This window comes from Cherax quadricarinatus, chromosome 29, assembly GCF_038502225.1.
Source record: "Cherax quadricarinatus isolate ZL_2023a chromosome 29, ASM3850222v1, whole genome shotgun sequence".
NCBI lineage: Eukaryota > Metazoa > Arthropoda > Malacostraca > Decapoda > Parastacidae > Cherax > Cherax quadricarinatus.
The window spans coordinates 31,271,141-31,295,244 of NC_091320.1; the positions used below are offsets into that span (position 1 = coordinate 31,271,141).

A 24,104-nucleotide genomic window follows, 5' to 3' on the forward strand; every position below is an offset into this window, starting at 1 on the left:
CATCCTGCTCCTCCTCTTCCCATTCCTCCTCCTCCTCCTCCTCTTCCCCCTCCACCTACTCCTCCTCCTTCTCCTCCTCCTCCTCCTCCTCCTCCTCCTCTTCCTCCTCCTCCACCTCCTACTCTTCATATTTCACTTATAAGAGTAAAATAAACATTTTTAAATCAGACGCTACAATAGAGTCGATTTTGATTATCACAAGTGTGGCGGAATGACCCATAAAGTCACATGGCCGTGACGTCAGCTGTGCTGGCCAATCACAGGTTGTGGGGGTGTGGCTTGGCTACAACGTCGAAGATATCGGCCAATCACAGTGAAGCTTGGTACTGACGTCACTGGGGCGTCAGAAGATATCGACTAATGACAACGAGGCTTGCTTCTGACGTCACGGGGGAGTCAGGGATATCGACCAATCAAGCGAGACTTAGCTCTGACGTCATAGGGGCGTCAGAGACAGTGACCAATCACAGCAAGGCTTTTGCCTGACGTCACGGAGGTCCTAAATACCTTATGTGGGTTGGGAAGAGGATACCGAAATCATCTATTTGTACTCACCTATTTGTGGTTGCAGGGGTCGAGTCATAGCTCCTAGCCCCGCCTCTTCACTCATCGCTACTAGGTCCTCTCTCTCTCCCTGTTCCATGAGCTTTGACAAACCTCCTCTTAAAACTATTTATGGCTCCTGCCTCCACTACATCACTTGCCAGACTATTCCGCTTTCTGACAACTCTGTGACTAAAGAAATACTTCGTAACATCCCTTTGACTCATCTGAGTCTTCAGCTTCCAATTGTGACCCCTTGTTTCTGTGTCCCATCAATGGAACATCCTGTCTATGTTCACCTTGTCAATTCCTCGCAGTATTTTGCATATCGTTATCATGTCTCCCCTAACCCTCCTGTCTTCCAGTGTCGTCAGGCCGATTTCCCTTAACCTTTCTTCGTAGGACAGTCTCCTTAGCTCTGGAACTAGTCTTGTTGCAAACCTTTGCACTTTCTCTAATTTCTTCACGTGCTTGACTAGGTGTGGGTTTCAAACTGGTGCTGCATACTCCAGTATGGGCCTGACGTATACGGTGTACAGTCTTGAACGATTTCTTACTGAGGTATAGGAACGCTATTCTCAGGTTTGCCAGACGCCCATATGCTGCAGCAGTTATCTAGTTGATGTTCGCCTCAAGAGATGTGCCCGGTATTATACTCACCCCAAGATCCTTTTCCTTGAGTGGGGTTTGCAGTCTTTGGCCACCTAGCCTATACTCTGTCTGCGGTCTTCTTTGCCCTTCCCCGATCTTCACTCACCGTGTATGTGTGTGTATGTGTGTGTGTGTGTGTGTGTGTGTGTGTGTGTGTGTGTGTGTGTGTGTGTGTGTGTGTGTGTGTGTGTGTGTGTGTGTGTGTGTACTTACCTATTTGTGGTTGAAGGGGTCGATTCATAGCTTCTGGCCCTGCCTCTTCGCTAGTCACTATTAGGTCCACTCTCTACTTGCTCCATGAGTTTTGTCGTATCTCTTCTTAAATCTATGTATGGATCCTGCCTCCACTATATCACTCTCCGGATTGTTCAACTTACTGACAACTCTACGGCTGAAGAAATATTCCTAACATCCCTGTGACTCATCTGAGTCTTCAACTTCCAATTGTGACCCCTGAAACATCCTGTCCCCAAGATCATTTTCCTTGAGTGGGGTTTGCAGTCTCTGGCCCCCTAGCCTGTACTCTGATGTCTTCTTTGACCTTCCACGATCTTCATGACTTTCCACTTGGTGGGGTTAAACTCCAGGAGCCAGTTGTTGGACCAGGCTTGCAGCCTGTCCAGATCCCTTTGTAGTTCTACCTGATCCTCCACTTGAATTCTCCGCATCAGCTTTACGTCATCTGCATACAGGAACACCTCTGAGTCTATCCTTCCGTCATGTCATTCACATATACCAGAAACATCACCGGCTCTAGGACTAACCCTTGAGGAACCCCGCTCGTCACAGGCGCCCACTCTGACACCTCGTCACATACCATCACTCGTTTTTCCTTCCTGACAGGTATCCTCTGATCAATTGCAGTGCCTTCCCTGTTATTTCTACCTGCTCCTCTAGCTTTTTCACCAATCCCTCGTACTGAACTATGTCGAAAGTTATCGTACAATACAAGAATATGCAGTCTACCTGCCCCTCTCTCTCCTGTCTTCTGTCACCTTGTCGTAAAACTCCAGTAGTTTTGTGACACAGGATTTCCTCTCCCTGAAACCGTGCTGGTTATCGTGTATAAGCTGAGTAAGCTCATTGCTTTCTAGGTGTCCCACCAGTCTCCTTCTGTGTGTGTGTTTGAGTGTATGTAGTAGTAGTAGTAGTAGTAGTAGTAATAGTAATAGTAGTAGTAGTAGCAGCAGCAGTAATAGTAGTAGTTACTGTATGTGTGTATGTGCGAACCGTCCATTCTGAAGCATTTACAATTACACGTTTACGTATATATAATTGAGCCTTTTGACTGTACGGTCCTTTATATATGGTGATTCCTGCCAGTGAATATTAGGATGTTATGCAGGTTTCTGCATTAATGTGAATATTAGGATGTTATGCAGGTTTCTGCATTAATGTGAAGTTTATAAAAGAAAGTGTTTATAGTGAAAAAAAAAGTGCTGCACAGTTTAATAAATAACGTCATCAGTTTGTGGACAGTTTAAGGAAGTGAAGTGACGGCGTGACTACTGTAGCAGTGTTATTAGTGCCTCGGAAGAAACCGTGGATACCTGGAGTATAATTGGAGGGGTTTTCTGGGGTCAACGCCCCCGCGGCCCGGTCCGTGAACAGGCCTCGCGATGGATCGCTCCCTGATCAATCAGGCTGTTACTGTTGGTCATAATCATAACCACAATTTTCAGTGGGGTGAAGGGGTAAGCCAGCGGAAGGCCTTGGTCAGATGATCAAAAGCTCGAGCTACGGGTCACCATATAACTAAGACCAGCGTCAGGAAACACTTGTCATGTTCCCTGACAAACCTAACCTAACCCTAACCTCTTATAATTCCTCAGGCTTGTATTGGCTTGACATTTACGCTCACAAGGGCCCTGGTATGGACGTAGCCCTGGTGTGTGACACAGGCCGGTGGTGTGTGACACAGGCCGGTGGTGTGTGACACAGGCCGGTGGTGTGTGACACAGGCCGGTGGTGTGTGACACAGGCCGGTGGTGTGTGACACAGGCCGGTGGTGTGTGACACAGGCCGGTGGTGTATGACACAGGCCGGTGGTGTGGGCGGGTAAGATTCGGATATAACATCGTACTTAACAGGAGGCCGACTAGGAGAGTGTGCTTATGGCGACCTGCTGATGCCATTCTAATATTTACATTTTCCTTTTACGTTTTCTCTTTAATTGAGTAATAGCAGTGTACTACTGTGTTATTTTGTAATATGTTAAATGTACTGAAGGTAGGTTTTGCGCTGTAATTTTGTAACGGAGCAAACACAGAGGAATGTGTCTCTTTATTAGAGTACATTCCCACAGTTCTTGACTGGTGGTGTACAAGTAGCATTTATCTTCAATGACCCTCGTGTAGTCGACAGGCTTCAAACCTAATAAATCGCCAACCACCACCGCTACCACCACCAGCTGAGAGTTGTCATGGCAACGATCTAGGGTGACCTCCCACGCCCGTGTCTCAGGCTGATGCCGAGAGATGACTAGGTAGGGAGATGATTAGGTGGATAGGTGATTAGGTGGGGTGATGATTTGGTGGAGAGATGATTAGGTGGGGAAATGACTAGGTGGGAGATGACTAGGCGGGGAGATGACTAGGTGGAGAGATGATTAGGTGGAGAGATAACTAGGTGGGGAGATGCCTAGATGGGAGATGACTAGGCGAGGAGATGACTAGGTGGAGAGATGACTAGGTGAGATGACTAGGTAGGGAGATGACTAGGTGGAGAGATGACTAGGTAGAGAGATGACTAGATAGGGAGATGACTAGGTGGAGGGATGACTAGGTGGGGAGATGACTAGGTAGGGAGATGACTAGGTGGGGAAATGACTAGGTGGGGAGATGACTAGGTGGAGAGATGACTAGGTAGGGAGATGACTAGGTGGAGAGATGACTAGGTGGAGAGATGACTAGGTGGAGAGATGACTAGGTGGGGAGATGACTAAATGGGAACCAGATCCGAACACATCTCTCTCTCTCTCATATACCATCTTCCTTTCCTCGCTACATCAAGCATGTAACAGGCGAGAAGGGGAGTAACAGTAGTAGTAGTAGTAGTAGTAGTAGTAGTAGTAGTAGTAGTAGTAGTAGTAGTAGTAGTAGTAGTAGTAGTAGTAGTAGTAGTAGTAATTGTAGTAGTAGAACCGTCACTATAACCAGCAAAACAGCAAAATCACTACCAACACTACCACCACCACAACTACCACCACCACAACTACCACCACCACAACTACCACCACCACAACTACCACCACCACAACTACCACCACCACAGCTGCCACCGTCACAACTACCACCACCACAACTACCACCACCACAACTACCACCACCACAGCTGCCACCGTCACAACTACCACCACCACAACTGCCACCACCACAACTGCCACCACCACAACTGCCACCACCACAACTGCCACCACCACAACTGCCACCACCACAACTGCCACCACCACAACTGCCACCACCACAACTGCCACCACCACAACTGCCACCACCACAACTGCCACCACCACAACTGCCACCACCACAACTGCCACCACCACAACTGCCACCACCACAACTGCCACCACCACAACTGCCACCACCACAACTGCCACCACCACAACTGCCACCACCACAACTACCACCACCACAACTGCCACCACCACAACTACCACCACCACAACTACCACCACCACAGCTGCCACCGTCACAACTACCACCACCACAACTACCACCACCACAACTACCACCACCACAACTGCCACCGTCACAACTACCACCACCACAACTACCACCACCACAACTACCACCACCACAACTACCACCGCCACAACTACCACCACCACAACTACCACCGTCACAACTACCACCACCACAACTACCACCACCACAACTACCACCACCACAACTACCACCACCACAACTACCACCACCACAACTGCCACCGTCACAACTACCACCACCACAACTGCTACCACCACAACTATCATCACCACAACTACCACCGCCACAACTACCACCACCACAACTGCCACCGTCACAACTACCACCACCACAACTACCACCACCACAAATATCATCACCACAACTACCACTGCCACAACTACCACCGCCACAACTACCACCGCCACAACTACCACCGCCACAACTACCACCACTACAACTACCACCGCCACAACTACCACCACCACAACTACCACCGCCACAACTACCACCGCCACAACTACCACCGCCACAACTACCACCGCCACAACTACCACCGCCACAACTACCACCACCACAACTACCACCGCCACAACTACCACCGCCACAACTACCACCGCCGTAACTACAACCATAACTATCACCACCACAACTACCACCACCACAACTACCACCACCACAACTACCACCACCACAAATACCACCACCACAACTACCACCACCACAACTACCACCACCACAAATACCACCACCACAACTACCACCACAACTACCACCACAACTACCACCGCCACAACTGCCACCACCACAACTACCACTGCCACAACTACCACCACCACAACTACCACCACCACAACTACCACCACCACAACTATCACCACCACAACTACCACCACCACAACTACCACCACCACAACTACCACCACCACAACTACTACCACCACCACAACTACCACCACCACCACAACTACCACCACCACCGCAACTACCACCACGACAACCATCACCACCACAACTACCACCACCACCACAACTACCACCACCACAACTACCACCACCACAACTATCACCACCATAACTACCACCACCACAACTACCACCACCACAACTACCACCACCACAACTATCACCACCACAACTACCATCACCACAACTATCACCAACACAACTACCACCACCACAACTACCACCACCACAACTATCACCACCACAACTACCATCACCACAACTATCACCAACACAACTACCACCACCACAACTATCACCACCACAACTACCACCACCACAACTATCACCACCACAACTACCACCACCACAACTATCACCACCACAACTACCATCACCACAACTATCACCAACACAACTACCACCACCACAACTATCACCACCACAACTATCACCACCACAACTATCACCACCACAACTATCACCACATCCACCATAGGTAAAACTCCCAGCAGCACCACCAGCAGTACCAGCGCCAAAAATATACACTACTAGCACAGTCAGCAGCAGCATTAATAGCACCACCACCATCGCCACCACCACCACCACCACCAACACCACCACCACCATCCCCAACACCACCACCACCATCCCCAACACCACCACCAGTTCGAAGATATGGCACAAGTACCCTCAGTACAAACACCACCACCAGGAGTACCAACCCAACCACCGCCACCACCACCGCCACCGCCACCGCCACCGCCACCGCCACCGCCACCACCACCGCCACCGCCACCACCACCACCACCGCCACCGCCACCGCCACCACCAGCGCCACCACCACCACCACCACCACCACCACCACCACCACCACCACCACCACCACCACCACCACCACCACCACCACCACCACCACCACCACCGCCAACGCCACGAGCACCGCCACCACCACCCCCGCAATCACCATTACAAGCACCACCACACCCCCCACCACAATCACGATCACCACCAATAGCTCAGAGACAGCACCACCAACAGCAATACCGCCAGCGGCACTGCCAGCTGCTCGTCTTATGGTGTTAGAGACGACGGATGGGGCGAATGTGGAGATAGGTAATGTAGAGAGAGATAGAGAGAGAAAATGAAGAATAGGCAAGGGTCATATATATGTCGTGCCGAATAAGTAAACGTTGCTATTTTGGCTTAAATAACAACGCTCTTCTTGCCGAATAACAAAGCGAAAATTTGTGTATGCAATAATTTCGGAAAAATCATTTTGAACCTAACGAAAAAAAATATATTTCATTGTGTCTGTTTTTTATTAAATTACTGTAAACTTATCTAAAATATATTTAGTTGGATAAGGCTAAATTAAATTGCGCTTGTTATAATAAAGTCAGGTAAGTTTTCTAAGGTGCTTTTGGTAGAAAATTTTTATTTTTTACATTAACATAAATGAAAAAATATATCTTTAAACGTATAAGAGAACATTTTAGAAAAGACTTAATTTTAATGAGTTTTTCCTAATTGACAAAATTTTACCGATTCGTCAATATATATATATATATATATATATATATATATATATATATATATATATATATATATATATATATATATATATATATATATATTCGTCATTGTAGGGAGATTAAACTTGGAGAAATGTAGTGAGAATGGTGAGACAGAAGCCTGGATGTATAGGTGTAATACCGACACATTTTGGTCAGGGTAAAATTCTCGTCTGGGCGAAACGTTGTCGTCATGAAAGCGTGTTCTGGATACTGCGTCAAGCTGGCCAAGCCAGAGACCCACTGGGTCTTACTGACACGCTGGGACTAAGAGCGTCCCCTGGAATGATCGTATTAGCAATGGTTCCAGATTACCCCCGTGACTGTACTAAAATCTTGTTGAAAAACAATATATCTGGTTTTTTTTTTTTTTTTTTTTGAGGTTTCAACTGAAGGGCGATATAACCAATGGTTATAATGGCTTGCAATAGTTAACAGGAAGCGGTGTAAAGAGAACGAAAGTGTGAATCACAGTGGCAAGGCTTGAACACTGAAGAATTTGTGTGTAATGTGATGGTTGTGTGTGTGTGTGTGTGTGTGTGTGTGTGTGTGTGTGTGTGTGTGTGTGTTGTAGTGAGGTAAATATTGACAGTAATGGCCATATAGCAATAGGTAGTTAGGGACTACATTAAGAGTATGAGTGCTGATGTGCGCTACTTATTAGGTCAGTGAGAGACCCACAGGCTACATGAAGGGTGCAAGTCACAGTCGAGGGTTACATATAAGGGTGTAAGCAGTCATATGTGTTACTGATGAAGTTGGTGATAGTCACAGTAGAGGACTATATATAAGGGTGTAAGCACTCCCGTTTGTTACTGATGAAGTTGGTGCTAGTCACAGTAGAGGGCTACATATAAGGGTGTAAACAGTCATGTGTGGCACTGTTGAGGTTATTGGAGGAAGACAGTACATGAAAGGGGGTGGGGGTGGTAGTTCATTAGGAGGGGGGGTGGTAGTACTCACCCTTCTCCGAGACGGTCTCGCTCTCGGCCTCGTGTTCCTCGCATGAGGTACAGTCGGGGGTAGAGCGTACCTCCTCCTCGGAGGATGAGGGCGAGCGCTGCTGCTGCTGCTGCTGCTGCCGCTGCTGCTGCTGCTGCTGCTTGCGCTCCCTCGTGCGCTGTTTGTGCGGCTTGGGTGGCGGCGGACGCACGCATTCGCTCTGGTCGGACGACAGCGAGTCGTTCCTGGTGAGCGGGTCGTTGCGGCGACGACCGCGGGAGCGCCCCAGGGCCGCGGCTGGGTCCAGGTGGGTGCGGCGGGGGTCGTCAGCGTGAGGGCTGCTACCCTCCACGGAGGCCGCCCCGGGGCTGCTGCCCTCCATGGGGCTGCTGCCCCCGGCAGCCACCCCCCCGTAACCCCGCTCCACCCGGATGTCGGGGCGCTGGTCGTACGCTCCCGGGTGGTCGTAGGTGCGGAAGGCCTCAGGGGGCGGCAGAGGGCGATCGCGGGCGTGAGGTGAGGGCGGCTCCTCGCCGCCCTCACTAGCCGTCCGCCCTCGCCGCCCACCTTCACCCCCAGCGCGTTCCTGAGAGTACTGCCGGCGCAGCTCGCGGCCCTGGGCGCTGCCGGTGCGCTGCAACAGCGGCCGCGCCTCTAAGGTGGCGTGGTGTTGCGCCTGGTCCCCCTGGTAGTGGTGGTGGTGGGGCCCTACTTGGTGGCCCTGGTGGGGCCCTGACGCTGGTGAGGCCGCGGACCCCTGGACGCTAGCTGGCTGCGGCTCCTGACCGCCGTACTCCAGCTTGGGACGCTTGTCTTGGGTGGGCGTGGCGGGCGTGCCGGCCGTACCTGAGAAGTCGTGCTCCAGCTGCATCATCTCGCCGTGCTGTGACAATCCCGTGTTCATCCATGTGCCAGTCTTGATCAACAGTTCCTGCTTCTTCCGGCACAGGATGCATACCCAGATCACCTGCAACAATAACAACACCACCTCAGTCAAACATTTTCATCAGTACAGTGTCTCATAACTAGTGTCTCATAACTAGTGTCTCATAACTAGTGTCTCATAACTAGTGTCTCATAACTAGTGTCTCATAACTAGTGTCTCATAACTAGTGTCTCATAACTAGTGTCTCATAACTAGTGTCTCATAACTAGTGTCTCATAACTAGTGTCTCATAACTAGTGTGTCATAACTAGTGTCTCATAACTAGTGTCTCATAACTAGTGTCTCATCTGTTTCATAACTAACATAACTAGTGTCTCATAACTAGTGTCTCATAACTAGTGTCTCATAACTAGTGTGTCATAACTAGTGTCTCATAACTAGTGTCTCATAACTAGTGTCTCATAACTAGTGTCTCATAACTAGTGTCTCATAACTAGTGTCTCATAACTAGTGTCTCATAACTAGTGTCTCATAACTAGTGTCTCATAACTAGTGTCTCATAACTAGTGTCTCATAACTAGTGTCTCATAACTAGTGTCTCATAACTAGTGTCTCATAACTAGTGTCTCATAACTAGTGTCTCATAACTAGTGTCTCATAACTAGTGTCTCATAACTAGTGTCTCATAACTAGTGTCTCATAACTAGTGTCTCATAACTAGTGTCTCATAACTAGTGTCTCATAACTAGTGTCTCATAACTAGTGTCTCATAACTAGTGTCTCATAACTAGTGTCTCATAACTAGTGTCTCATAACTAGTGTGTCATAACTAGTGTCTCATAACTAGTGTCTCATAACTAGTGTCTCATAACTAGTGTCTCATAACTAGTGTCTCATAACTAGTGTCTCATAACTAGTGTCTCATAACTAGTGTCTCATAACTAGTGTCTCATAACTAGTGTCTCATAACTAGTGTCTCATAACTAGTGTCTCATAACTAGTGTCTCATAACTAGTGTCTCATAACTAGTGTCTCATAACTAGTGTCTCATAACTAGTGTCTCATAACTAGTGTCTCATAACTAGTGTCTCATAACTAGTGTCTCATAACTAGTGTCTCATAACTAGTGTCTCATAACTAGTGTCTCATAACTAGTGTCTCATAACTAGTGTCTCATAACTAGTGTCTCATAACTAGTGTCTCATAACTAGTGTCTCATAACTAGTGTCTCATAACTAGTGTCTCATAACTAGTGTCTCATAACTAGTGTCTCATAACTAGTCTCAAAAAACTAGTCTCATAACTAGTGTCTCATAACTAGTGTCTCATAACTAGTGTCTCATAACTAGTGTCTCATAACTAGTGTCTCATAACTAGTGTCTCATAACTAGTCTCATAACTAGTGTCTCATAACTAGTGTCTCATAACTAGTGTCTCATAACTAGTGTCTCATAACTAGTGTCTCATAACTAGTGTCTCATAACTAGTGTCTCATAACTAGTGTCTCATAACTAGTGTCTCATAACTAGTGTCTCATAACTAGTGTCTCATAACTAGTGTCTCATAACTAGTGTCTCATAACTAGTGTCTCATAACTAGTGTCTCATAACTAGTGTCTCATAACTAGTGTCTCATAACTAGTGTCTCATAACTAGTGTCTCATAACTAGTGTCTCATAACTAGTGTCTCATAACTAGTGTCTCATAACTAGTCTCATAACTAGTGTCTCATAACTAGTGTCTCATAACTAGTGTCTCATAACTAGTGTCTCATAACTAGTGTCTCATAACTAGTGTCTCATAACTAGTGTCTCATAACTAGTGTCTCATAACTAGTGTCTCATAACTAGTGTCTCATAACTAGTGTCTCATAACTAGTGTCTCATAACTAGTGTCTCATAACTAGTGTCTCATAACTAGTGTCTCATAACTAGTGTCTCATAACTAGTGTCTCATAACTAGTGTCTCATAACTAGTGTCTCATAACTAGTGTCTCATAACTAGTGTCTCATAACTAGTGTCTCATAACTAGTCTCATAACTAGTGTCTCATAACTAGTGTCTCATAGCTAGTGTCTCATAACTAGTGTCTCATAACTAGTGTCTCATAACTAGTGTCTCACAACTAGTCTCATAACTAGTGTCTCATAACGAGTGTCTCATAACTAGTCTCATAACTAGTCTCATAACTAGTGTCTCATAACTAGTGTCTCATAACTAGTGTCTCATAACTAGTGTCTCATAACTAGTGTCTCATAACTAGTGTCTCATAACTAGTATCTTATAACTAGTGTCTCATAACTAGTCTCATAACTAGTGTCTCATAACTAGTGTCTCATAACTAGTGCCTCATAACTAGTGTCTCATAACTAGTGTCTCATAACTAGTGCCTCATAACTAGTGTCTCATAACTAGAGTCTCATAACTAGTGTCTCATAACTAGTGTCTCATAACTAGTGTCTCATAACTAGTGTCTCATAACTAGTGTCTCATAACTAGTGTCTCATAACTAGTGTCTCATAACTAGTGTCTCATAACTAGTATCTCATAACTAGTGTCTCATAACTAGTGTCTCATAACTAGTGTCTCATAACTAGTGTCTCATAACTAGTGTCTCATAACTAGTGTCTCATAAATAGTCTCATAGCTAGTGTCTCATAACTAGTGTCTCATAACTAGTGTCTCATAACTAGTCTCATAACTAGTGTCTCATAACTAGTGTCTCATAACTAGTGTCTCATAACTAGTGTCTCATAACTAGTATCTCATAACTAGTGTCTCATAACTAGTGCCTCATAACTAGTATCTTATAACTAGTGTCTCATAACTAGTGTCTCATAACTAGTGTCTCATAACTAGTGTCTCATAACTAGTGCCTCATAACTAGTGTCTCATAACTAGTGTCTCATAACTAGTGTCTCATAACTAGTGTCTCATAAGTAGTGTCTCATAACTAGTATCTCATAACTAGTGTCTCATAACTAGTGTCTCATAACTAGTATCTCATAACTAGTGCCTCATAACTAGTGTCTCATAACTAGTCTCATAACTAGTGTCTCACATCCAGTGTCTCACATCCAGTGTCTCATAACTAGTGTCTCATAACTAGTGTTTCATAACTAGTATCACGTAACTAGTGTCTCATAACTAGTGTCTCATAACTAGTATCTCATAACTAGTGCCTCATAACTAGTGTCTCGTAACTAGTGTCTCACATCCAGTCTCACATCCAGTGTCTCATAACTAGTTTCTCATAACTAGTATCTCATAACTAGTGCCTCATAACTAGTGTCTCATAACTAGTGTCTCACATTCAGTGTCTCATAGCTAGTGTCTCACAACTAGTGTCTCACAACTATTGTCTCATAACTAGTATCTCATAACTAGTGCCTCATAACTAGTGTCTCATAACTAGTCTCATAACTAGCGTCTCACATCCAGTGTCTCACATCCAGTGTCTCATAACTAGTGTCTCATAACTAGTATCTCATAACTAGTGCCTCATAACTAGTGTCTCATAACTAGTGTCTCACTTCCAGTGTCTCATAGCTAGTGTCTCATAACTAGTGTCTCATAACTAGTGTCTTATAACTAGTGTTTCATAACTAGTGTCTCATAACTAGTATCTCATAACTAGTGCCTCATAACTAGTGTCTCATAACTAGTGTCTCATAACTAGTGTCTCATAAGTAGTATCTCATAACTAGTGCCTCATAACTAGTGTCTCATAACTAGTGTCTCACATCCAGTGTCTCATAGCTAGTGTCTCATAACTAGTGTCTCATAACTAGTGTCTCATAACTAGTGTCTCATAACTAGTGTTTCATAACTAGTGTCTCATAACTAGTATCTCATAACTAGTGCCTCATAACTAGTGTCTCATAACTAGTGTCTCATAAGTAGTGTCTCATAACAAGTATCTCATAACTAGTGCCTCATAACTAGTGTCTCATAACTAGTGTCTCACATCCAGTGTCTCATAGCTAGTGTCTCATAACTAGTGTCTCATAACTAGTGTCTCACATCCAGTGTCTCATAACTAGTGTCTCATGACCAGTGTCTCATAACTAGTGTCTCATAACTAGTGTCTCATAACTAGCATCTCATAACTAGTGCCTCATAACTAGTGTCTCATAACTAGTGTCTCACATCCAGTGTCTCATAACTAGTGTCCCATAACTAGCATCTCATAACTAGTGCCTCATAACTATTGTCTCATAACTAGTTTCTCACATCCAGTGTCTCATAGCTAGTGTCTCATAACTAGTGTCTCATAACTAGTATCTCATAACTAGTGCCTCATAACTAGTGTCTCATAACTAGTCTCATAACTAGTGTCTCACAACCAGTGTCTCACATCCAGTGTCTCATAACTAGTGTCTCATAACTAGTATCTCATAACTAGTGTGTCATAACTAGTGTGTCATAACTAGTGTTTCATAACTAGTGTCTCACATCCAGTGTCTCATAGCTAGTATCTCATAACTAGTGTCTCATAACTAGTGTCTCATAACTAGTGTCTCATAACTAGTGTATCATAACTAGTGTTTCACAACTAGTGTCTCATAACTAGTATCTCATAACTAGTGCCTCATAACTAGTGTCTCATAACTAGTGTCTCATAACTAGTGTCTCACATCCAGTCTCACATCCAGTGTCTCATAACTAGTGTCTCATAACTAGTATCTCATAACTAGTGCCTCATAACTAGTGTCTTACATCCAGTGTCTCATAGCTAGTGTCTCATAACTAGTGTGTCATAACTAGTGTGTCATAACTAGTGTGTCATAACTAGTGTGTCATAACTAGTGTGTCATAACTAGTGTGTCATAACTAGTGTGTCATAACTAGTGTGTCATAACTAGTGTGTCATAACTAGTGTCTCATAACTAGTGTCTCATAACTAGTGTCTCATAACTAGTGTCTCATAACTAGTATCTCATAACTAGTGTCTCATAACTAGTGTCTCATAACTAGTGTCTCATAACTAGTGTCTCATAACTAGTGTCTCATAACTAGTGTCTCATAACTAGTGTCTCATAACTAGTGTGTCATAACTAGTGTGTCATAACTAGTGTGTCATAACTAGTGTCTCATAACTAGTGTCTCATAAGTACAGTATCTCGTTAGTACAGTGTATCACATCTCTTTGTAGCAGTATATCTTTGTTACAGATCTCTACATCTTACTCAGTATATGGTAACATTAACACTGTACTAACTTACATCTTACTCAGTATATGGTAACATTAACACTGTACTAACTTACATCTTACTCAGTATATGGTAACATTAACACTGTACTAACTTACATCTTACTCAGTATATGGTAACATTAACATTGTACTAACTTACATCTTACTCAGTATATGGTAACATTAACACTGTACTAACCTACATCTTACTCAGTATATGGTAACATTAACACTGTACTAACTTACATCTTACTCAGTATATGGTAACATTAACACTGTACTAACTTACATCTTACTCAGTATATGGTAACATTAACACTGTACTAACTTACATCTTACTCAGTATATGGTAACATTAACACTGTACTAACTTACATCTTACTCAGTGTATGGTAACATTAACACTGTACTAACCTACATCTTACTCAGTGTATGGTAACATTAACACTGTACTCATTAACACTGTACTAACTTACATCTTACTCAGTATATGGTAACATTAACACTGTACTAACTTACATCTTACTCAGTGTATGGTAACATTAACACTGTACTAACCTACATCTTACTCAGTGTATGGTAACATTAACACTGTACTAACCTACATCTTACGCAGTATATGGTAACATTAACACTGTACTAACTTACATCTTACTCAGTGTATGGTAACATTAACACTGTACTAACCTACATCTTACTCAGTATATGGTAATATTAACACTGTACTGTCTCGCCTCTTTAATAGTCTTCAGATTATTAGACAACTTACCAAGCAAAATATGTGCTCAGCAACACCAAGAATAAAGTACATCCTGAGATCTCTGGCAACTCCTCCCTACTAGGGCACGAAATATCTAGCTAAATCCTGCATATACAAAGTGGTTGTCAGCTGGATCTTAAGAACATAAGAAAGGAGAAACACTGCAGCAGGACCGTTGGCCCATACTAGGCAAGTCCTTTACAATCCATCCCACTAACAAAATATTTGCCCAACCAATTTTCAGTGCTACTCAAAAAACAAGCTCTGTTAACCCTATCCAATCATATGCAAGTCCCACTCAAATCCAACCCCTCTCACTCATGTATTTACCCAACCTAAATTTGAAACTACCCAAGGTTTTAGCCTCAATAACCCAACTAGGTAGACTGTTCCACTCATCAACTACCCTATTTCCAAATCAATACTTTCCTACATCCTTTCTAAATCTAAACTTGTGTAATTTGAATCCATTACTGCGGGTTCTCTCTTGGAGAGATATCCTCAAGACCTTATCTATATCAACTTTATTAATACCCATCTTCCACTTATACACTTCGATCAGGTCTCCCCTCATTCTTCGTCTAACAAGTGAATGTAATTTAAGAGTCTTCAATCTTTCATCATAAGGAAGATTTCTAATGCTATGTATTAATTTTGTCATTCTTCGCTGAATGTTTTCTAACGAATTTATGTCTATTCTTTAATATGGAGACCAGAACTGAGCTGCATAATCTAGGTGAGGCCTTACTAATGATGTATAAAGCTGTAATATAACCTCTGAACTTCTGTTGCTTACACTTCTTGATATAAATCCCAGTTATCTGCCTTATTACGTACGCTTAGGCATTGCTGTCTTGGTTAAAGGTTACTGTTTACCATAACCCCCAAGTCCTTTTCGCAATCTGTGTGGCTAAGTTCTACATTATTTAACTTACAAGTGCTAGGGTTATGGACACTCCCGAGCTTCAAAACCTTGCATTTATCTACATTGAACTGCATCTGCCACTTTGCTGACCAGGTATTGAGTTTGTCTAAATCCTCCTGAAGTTCCATAACATCTACGTTTGAATCAATTATCCTACCTATCTTTGTGTCATCGGCGTATTTGCTCATTTCACTAGTAATTCCCTCATCAAAATCATTGATATATATTATAAACAACAACGGGCCCAAGACTGATCCCTGTGGAACGCCACTTGCTACAGATCCCCACTCGGATTTAACCCCATTTATGGACACTCTGCTTCCTGTCAGTGAGCCATGACTCGATCCACGAGAGCACTTTTCCCCCAATGCCACTTTCTTTAACAGTCTTTGGTGCGGAATTCTATCAAAAGCCTTACTAAAATCTAAGTAAATAATAATGAGTGAATGTGGGCATCTTTTCGAGAGTACGTTAGTATGTGTCTCGAACAACATAACTTACTCAAATAATCCGCACATGGGAGAGAAATGTGACTTTGTAAATGGTCCAAGTCGGACCGAAACGTCGTCGTAAGCTCCTCTCTCCTATGTGCGGGTTATCTGTGTACTGCTCCAGTCACGGTGTCTTTTCTTTCTTTAACATAACTTACTCTATACGACTCTCTAAACTATCCCCGCCCCACCCATGGTGTTTGTACCTGGGAATATACAAAAGGAAATCACTTAAACCAAAAACTGCTGCTCGAATCATCACTCAAGCAGATGCCAGACAACACTCCATCACTCTACGAAATCACCTAAAATATTCACTCTTACTTAAGCTGAATATATAATTCAAATAATATAAAGCATGAAATTTTCATTTTTGGGTATTAATGAAAACATCGGCAATATAAAATTATATAAAAAAGCAATATAAACAATATATTTATGACGTACTTTCCTTGAGGTCGGAAAACTGTGCATGCAGGATAATCAATACCAATATATCCAATTCGAATATACTATCCAGAGAGTTGGAAAAAAATATTCATGGGAATAATATAAGAAACACAAACCTCTTATATATAACCCGTTTTTACTCAGCCCAAGATTCCAAGAGTTACCTCATGTGGCAAAGACTTCAAACTTTTGTTAAAAGGGAGCCCATTATGATAGTAAACTATGTCAGAGACTTATGGTGACGCTTGCCTGTGTGGTATTCGTCAAGCAGGCATCCTCAAGCACCACTGGTCTCCACTAGTGTTCTATACTCTTAAGCTGTACTATTGTATGGCGCGATCTTTCATCCAGATATAACAGTAGACACAGCAGTGGCTGGCGGCACACACAACAGTGGCTGGCGGCACACACAACAGTGGCTATCACACACAACAGTGGGTAGCAGACACAATAGTAGCTACCAGACACATCAGTGACTACCAGATATAACAGAAGCTAGCAGACAACAAAAGCCAGCAGACACAACAGTAGCCAGCAGTCTCATATTCTAGCATCCCCTGCAAAAGACGATACAGTGCCATGATTTGTTCCTCTGTCTATGTCTGATACAAGGATGAGGAAAAGAATGGGGGTGAGTACCGTCCCTTGGGGAACAGCGCTCTTAAGTTTGGCCAGCTTCCGATTTAACGTTGCTGGTAATTACTCTTTGCGGTCTATTTACTTTCAAGTTTAAAATCCATCTGACCACTTTTCTTGTGCACATGGGGTGCTGCTACACCATGATCCAACTTGATGAATACTCACGCAAAGTCTGTGCTGCTCAGGACAAGTTGCAATTTAATCAAATTGCACATCGATTAAGTTGCAATTTGAATTTACTCTCATCGATTGTAAAAAGAAAACAGAGTGCAGGGTATTGTGTAATGCACTAAACACAGAGTGCAGGGCATTGTACAATACACTAAACACAGAGTGCAGGTTATTGTATAATACACTAAACACAGAGAGCAAGTTATTGTATAATACACTAAACACTGAGCGCAAATTAATATATAATACACTAAACACAGAATGCAGGTTATTGTACAATGCGCTAAACCCGGGAGTGCAGGTTACTGTATATATATATATATATATATATATATATATATATATATATATATATATATATATATATATATATATATATATATGTCGTGCCGAATATGTATAACTGGTCAATTAGCAAGGACTCATTTAAAATTAAGTCCTTTCTGAAATTTTCTCTTATACGTTTAAAGATATATTTTTTTCATTAATGTTGATGTAAAAATTTATAATTTTGCACCAAAAGAATCTTAGAAAACTTACCTAACATTATTATAACAAGAAAAATTTATTTTAGCCTAACCCAACTAAATATATTTTAGATTTATTTACAATAATTTAATACTAAACAAACACAGTGAAATATATTTTTTTTCGTTATGTTCAGAATGATTTTGGCGAAATTATTGCATACACAAATTTTCGCTTGTCCTATATGGCAAGATGAGCGTTGCTATTTAAGCCAAGATCGCAAGTTCTGCCTATTCGGCACGACATATATATATATATATATATATATATATATATATATATATATATATATATATATATATATATATATGTGTGTGTGTGTGTGTGTGTGTGTGTGTGTGTGTGTGTGTGTGTGTGTGTGTGTGTGTGTGTGTGTGTGTGTGTGTGCACATATTAACTTCGTAATATGTAAAATTGTGACTAGTGAATTTATCGAAAACTGGTTATAAGTTGTTAGTGTTGTGGTGACTTTTCTGATGAAATAGTTAAAACGAGAAAAATGTCTAGACTTGAGGAGAGTGAATCTTTTGTAAAGAAATTGTGGATTGTTGTGGGTATTAACGAAAAAAAAATGTGGAATTATTTGGGTTATCCTGGGTTAAGAGTGAAAATGTGTAATGTTTTCCCAATGTTGTATATGAAATGTGTAATACTGAGATGGTGACGACGAAGAAGATCCAGAACAAAATGCGCAGAATTTCTTCAAGAGAAAAATATGTTGATTTTAGTCAATGAATTGTACCTGTTTTTTTCAATTAATTTTTTTTGTTGGATGTATATGAAATGTATTGGTTGTATAATAAATAAATGAAAATATTGTGTATTAGTGTTATCCTGCATTTTATTGTCTGCTTGACAAGATTCAGCCTGTGTGTGTGAGGTCATCACGTGACGTCACTGACCGCCGAGTAAACACAGGTGGGGTGATGTCACACTTGTTTAGACCTGTAGTAAGAGAAAGTACCATGCCCCATAGGGGGAGTTCATTTGAATGCTTACCCCTAGGGGGGGAATCCAAAAAACTTGATCCAAGGAGATGGAGTCTTGGTATCGAGAAAAACTTGATCCAAGGAGATGGAGGAGAAATAATTGGGGTATAAGTGGGTGGTGGGAGGTGTGGGGGAAAAATCTTTGTATTATTGATATCGAGAAAAACTTGATCCGAGGAATTGGAGAATAGAAGAAAATTCGAAACCCCATAGGGAGGAGTCCATTTTGAATGCTTACCCCCAGAGGGGGAATCCAAAAAAACTTGATCCAAGGAAGTGGAGTCTTTGTATTATTGATATCGAGAAAAACTTGATCCGAGGAATTGGAAAGCACAAGAAATTAAAAAAAAATTCGAAAAAATTGGAAAAACTCGGGGAGCGGGGGCGATCCGGACGACGCTGCAGAAGGCGCTGCAGAAGGCGCGGTCGGGCGCGAGGGCGGGCGCGCGGGCGGGGCGCCGGTCGAGCGGGCGCGTGGAGCGCGGGTAGGGGCGTGGGTGGGGGGCATGGGTGGGGGTGGAGGGTGAGGTGGTCGAGGGTGAGGTGGTCGAGGGTGAGGTGGTCGAGGGTGAGGTGGTCGAGGGTGAGGTCGAGGGTGAGGTGGTCGAGGGTGAGGTCTAGGTCGCGGGTCGGCGCAGACGGGCTGGCGCTTGGGCGGGCGCGCGGGCGCGGAAGGAGACCGCTCAGCCTCAGACCTTTCAGGAGGAGACCGCTGAGAGGAGACCATACCGTGGGAGCCACTCAGCCGCAGAGACCACTCAGCCGCTTTGACACCTACTTATACATATATATATATATATATATATATATATATATATATATATATATATATATATATATATATATATATATATATATATATATATATATATATGTCGTGCCGAATATGTAAACCTGGACAATTAGCAAGAACACATTTAAAATTAAGTCATCTCTAAAAATTTCTCTTATACGTTTAAAGATATATTTTTTTCATTAATGTTAATGTAAAAATTTATAATTTTGCACCAAAAGGAACTTAGAAAACTTACCTAACCTTATTATAACAAGAACAATTTATTTTAGCCTAACCCAACTAAATATATTTTAGATTTGTTTATAATAATTTAATACTAAACAAACACAGTTAAATATATTTTTTTCGTTAGGTTTAGAATGGTTTTGGCGAAATTATTGCATACACAAATTTTCACTTGTCCTATATGGCAAGATGAGCGTTGCTATTTAAGCCAAGATGGCAAGTTCTGCCTATTCGGCACGACATATATATATATATATATATATATATATATATATATATATATATATATATATATATATATATATATATATATATATATATATATATATTAAAGTTATAACGTTATTACTTTTTTCCATATAAAACATTTCCTGTGTTATAAATTGATGAAATTTTGTCTAAAAACAATGAAAAAGTCCCTAATTCCTCTCAGTTTTCAAAAAAGGTCACCCCTAAATAAAAACTACGAATCACCATATATCAGAATTACTACTCATAAGTAGTAACTCAAGAAAGTACTAATTGGTAACTCAAATAAAATGAAAAATATTAATCACCATATATTTACGTTACTAATCATAAGTAGCAACTCAGAAAATTACTAATTGGCTACTCTATATTCTGGCGTCTACTATTGTTAACATTTTCTCACTGTATTTCAGAGGAGTGTATTAGTGAGCACCGCTTGTCTGACAATATATTTACAGGTACAGTCTAACGTTAACAAAGGGAAAAAGAGTGGAGCTGTAAGGAACGTCCTCAGAGAAGGGGATTACTAAACCACAATTTATCAGCTGTCAGCATCACGTTCTGGACAGGATTTTCCGTTTTGTAATGGATGAAAATTATGGTATTAAAACCAGTTCTCCAATCATTTGTATACCTAATGGTGAAGAATTATGAGGAAGTAAAGGCACAGTTTGTTAAAGGAACAGAAGAGATCCTCCATAAATGAGGATGGAGAAATGATATGAAGTTTTTGTACCATCTAACACGAGTGCTTAGATTCTTTGAAGAAAAATGTCACTTTCCTTTGATTAACTTTCAGAAAATTCCAAACATCAGCAATGTGAGGTGCAATTCAAGAGCCATTCTAGCTATTCTTGCATTCATTCTCATACCTACAAGATGGAAGACTTTGTAGAAGATATACAGATTCATTTGATACACCTGAGCAAATTATTGCTTTACTGATCAGATGTACGATGAAAATGACTTCAAGAAAAATAATCACTGGAAGCAGGAGCCGTCCACACTCAATATACCAAGAAGTAATCAATGTGCTGAACGTGCAATCACAGTTATGCAGGAACTGTATGTTGCCTGCAGAAACAAAAACAAACTGCAACTTCGGTTTATTCTAAGCAATAAGTAGTAATATATTTACAAACATCATAACAACGATGCTGTAAGCTGTTTTATTTGTTATTAATATGCAATATGCATTCAAGTTACCTGTTTTTGTTACTCTTTTATTTCATTTAGGGGCGAAATTTTCTAAAAAGATACTGAAATGAAAAGTCATTTCTTTGCTTAGGCAAAAATTCATCTGATTAAGGTACAAGAACATTACGTTGTAAAAAAAGTTATAACCCTAAAATATAATTGCAACAAGATCACAGTAAACAAGTGATATCACAATATGCAGAACCACCACTACCAGTTCCTTGATAATGTGAGAAGTCACGAAAGCGCTTGGAATTTCGCTATTATTTCACAGTAATTGCTCTGCATATATATATATATATATATATATATATATATATATATATATATATATATATATATATATATATATATATATATATATATATATATATATATAAATATATATATATATATATATATATATATATATATATATATATATATATATATATATATATATATATATATTTTTTTTATTATTATCACACTGGCCGATTCCCACCAAGGCAGGGTGGCCCGAAAAAGAAAAACTTTCACCATCATTCACTCCATCACTGTCTTGCAACATTAACACCCCTCCTTCAGAGTGCAGGCACTGTACTTCCCATCTCCAGGACTCAAGTCCGGCCTGCCGGTTTCCCTGAACCCCTTCATAAATGTTACTTTGCTCACACTCCAACAGCACGTCAAGTATTAAAAACCATTTGTCTCCATTCACTCCTATCAAACATGCTCACGCATGCCTGCTGAAAGTCCAAGCCCCTCGCACACAAAACCTCCTTTACCCCCTCCCTCCAACCTTTCCTAGGCCGACCCCTACCCCGCCTTCCTTCCACTACAGACTGATACACTCTTGAAGTCATTCTGTTTCGCTCCATTCTCTCTACATGTCCGAACCACCTCAACAACCCTTCCTCAGCCCTCTGGACAATAGTTTTGGTAATCCCGCACCTCCTCCTAACTTCCAAACTACGAATTCTCTGCATTATATTCACACCACACATTGCCCTCAGACATGACATCTCCACTGTCTCCAGCCTTCTCCTCGCTGCAACAGTCATCACCCATGCTTCACACCCATATAAGAGCGTTGGTAAAACTATACTCTCATACATTCCCCTCTTTGCCTCCAAGGACAAAGTTCTTTGTCTCCACAGACTCCTAAGTGCACCACTCACCCTTTTCCCCTCATCAATTCTATGATTCACCTCATCTTTCACAGACCCATCCGCTGACACGTCCACTCCCAAATATCTGAATACATTCACCTCCTCCATACTCTCTCCCTCCAATCTGATATCCAATCTTTCATCACCTAATCTTTTTGTTATCCTCATAACCTTACTCTTTCCTGTATTCACTTTTAATTTTCTTCTTTTGCATACCCTACCAAATTCATCCACCAATCTCTGCAACTTCTCTTCAGAATCTCCCAAGAGCACAGTGTCATCAGCAAAGAGCAACTGTGACAACTCTCACTTTATGTGTGATTCTTTATCTTTTAACTCCACGCCTCTTGCCAAGACCCTCGCATTTACTTCTCTTACAACCCCATATATATATATATATTAAACAACCACGGTGACATCACACATCCTTGTCTAAGGCCTACTTTTACTGGGAAATAATTTCCCTCTTTCCTACATACTCTAACTTGAGCCTCACTATCCTCGTAAAAACTCTTCACTGCTTTCAGTAACCTACCTCCTACACCATACACCTGCAACATCTGCCACATTGCCCCCCTATACACCCTGTCATACGCCTTTCCCAAATCCATAAATGCCACAAAGACCTCTTTAGCCTTATCTAAATACTGTTCACTTATGTGTTTCACTGTAAACACCTGGTCCACACACCCCCTACCTTTCCTAAAGCCTCCTTGTTCATCTGCTATCCTATTCTCCGTCTTACTCTTAATTCTTTCAGTAATAACTCTACCATGGTTTGTAGATGAATGGTTCAGAGAACCGACATGTTGATAAATTAGACACATGTGCAACTCTTGGGTATCTTTATTGAGGAAACGTTTCTCCACACAATGACGTATGGACTGATGAAGCCACTGTGTGGCGAAACGTTTCCTCAATAAAGATACCCAAGAGTTGCACATGTGTCTAATTTACCAATAACTCTACCATACACTTTACCAGGTATACTCAACAGACTTATTCCCCTATAATTTTTGCACTCTCTTTTGTCCCCTTTGCCTTTATACAAAGGAACTATGCATGCTCTCTGCCAATCCCTAGGTACCTTACCTTCTTCCATTCATTTATTAAATAA

The 24,104-nt window shown here is 41.9% G+C and overlaps 1 protein-coding gene across 1 annotated transcript in view; it reads right to left on the minus strand.

Annotated features, from left to right (window-relative positions):
* The window catches only part of LOC128690554 (uncharacterized), a 331,846-nt gene that overhangs the window by 239,656 nt on the left and 68,086 nt on the right, over nucleotides 1-24,104 (minus strand). The window contains exon 3 of the mRNA XM_070089803.1: nucleotides 8,360-9,305. Coding sequence (XP_069945904.1) covers nucleotides 8,360-9,305 — 946 coding nt within the window. The remainder of the gene's footprint in view (nucleotides 1-8,359; nucleotides 9,306-24,104) is intronic.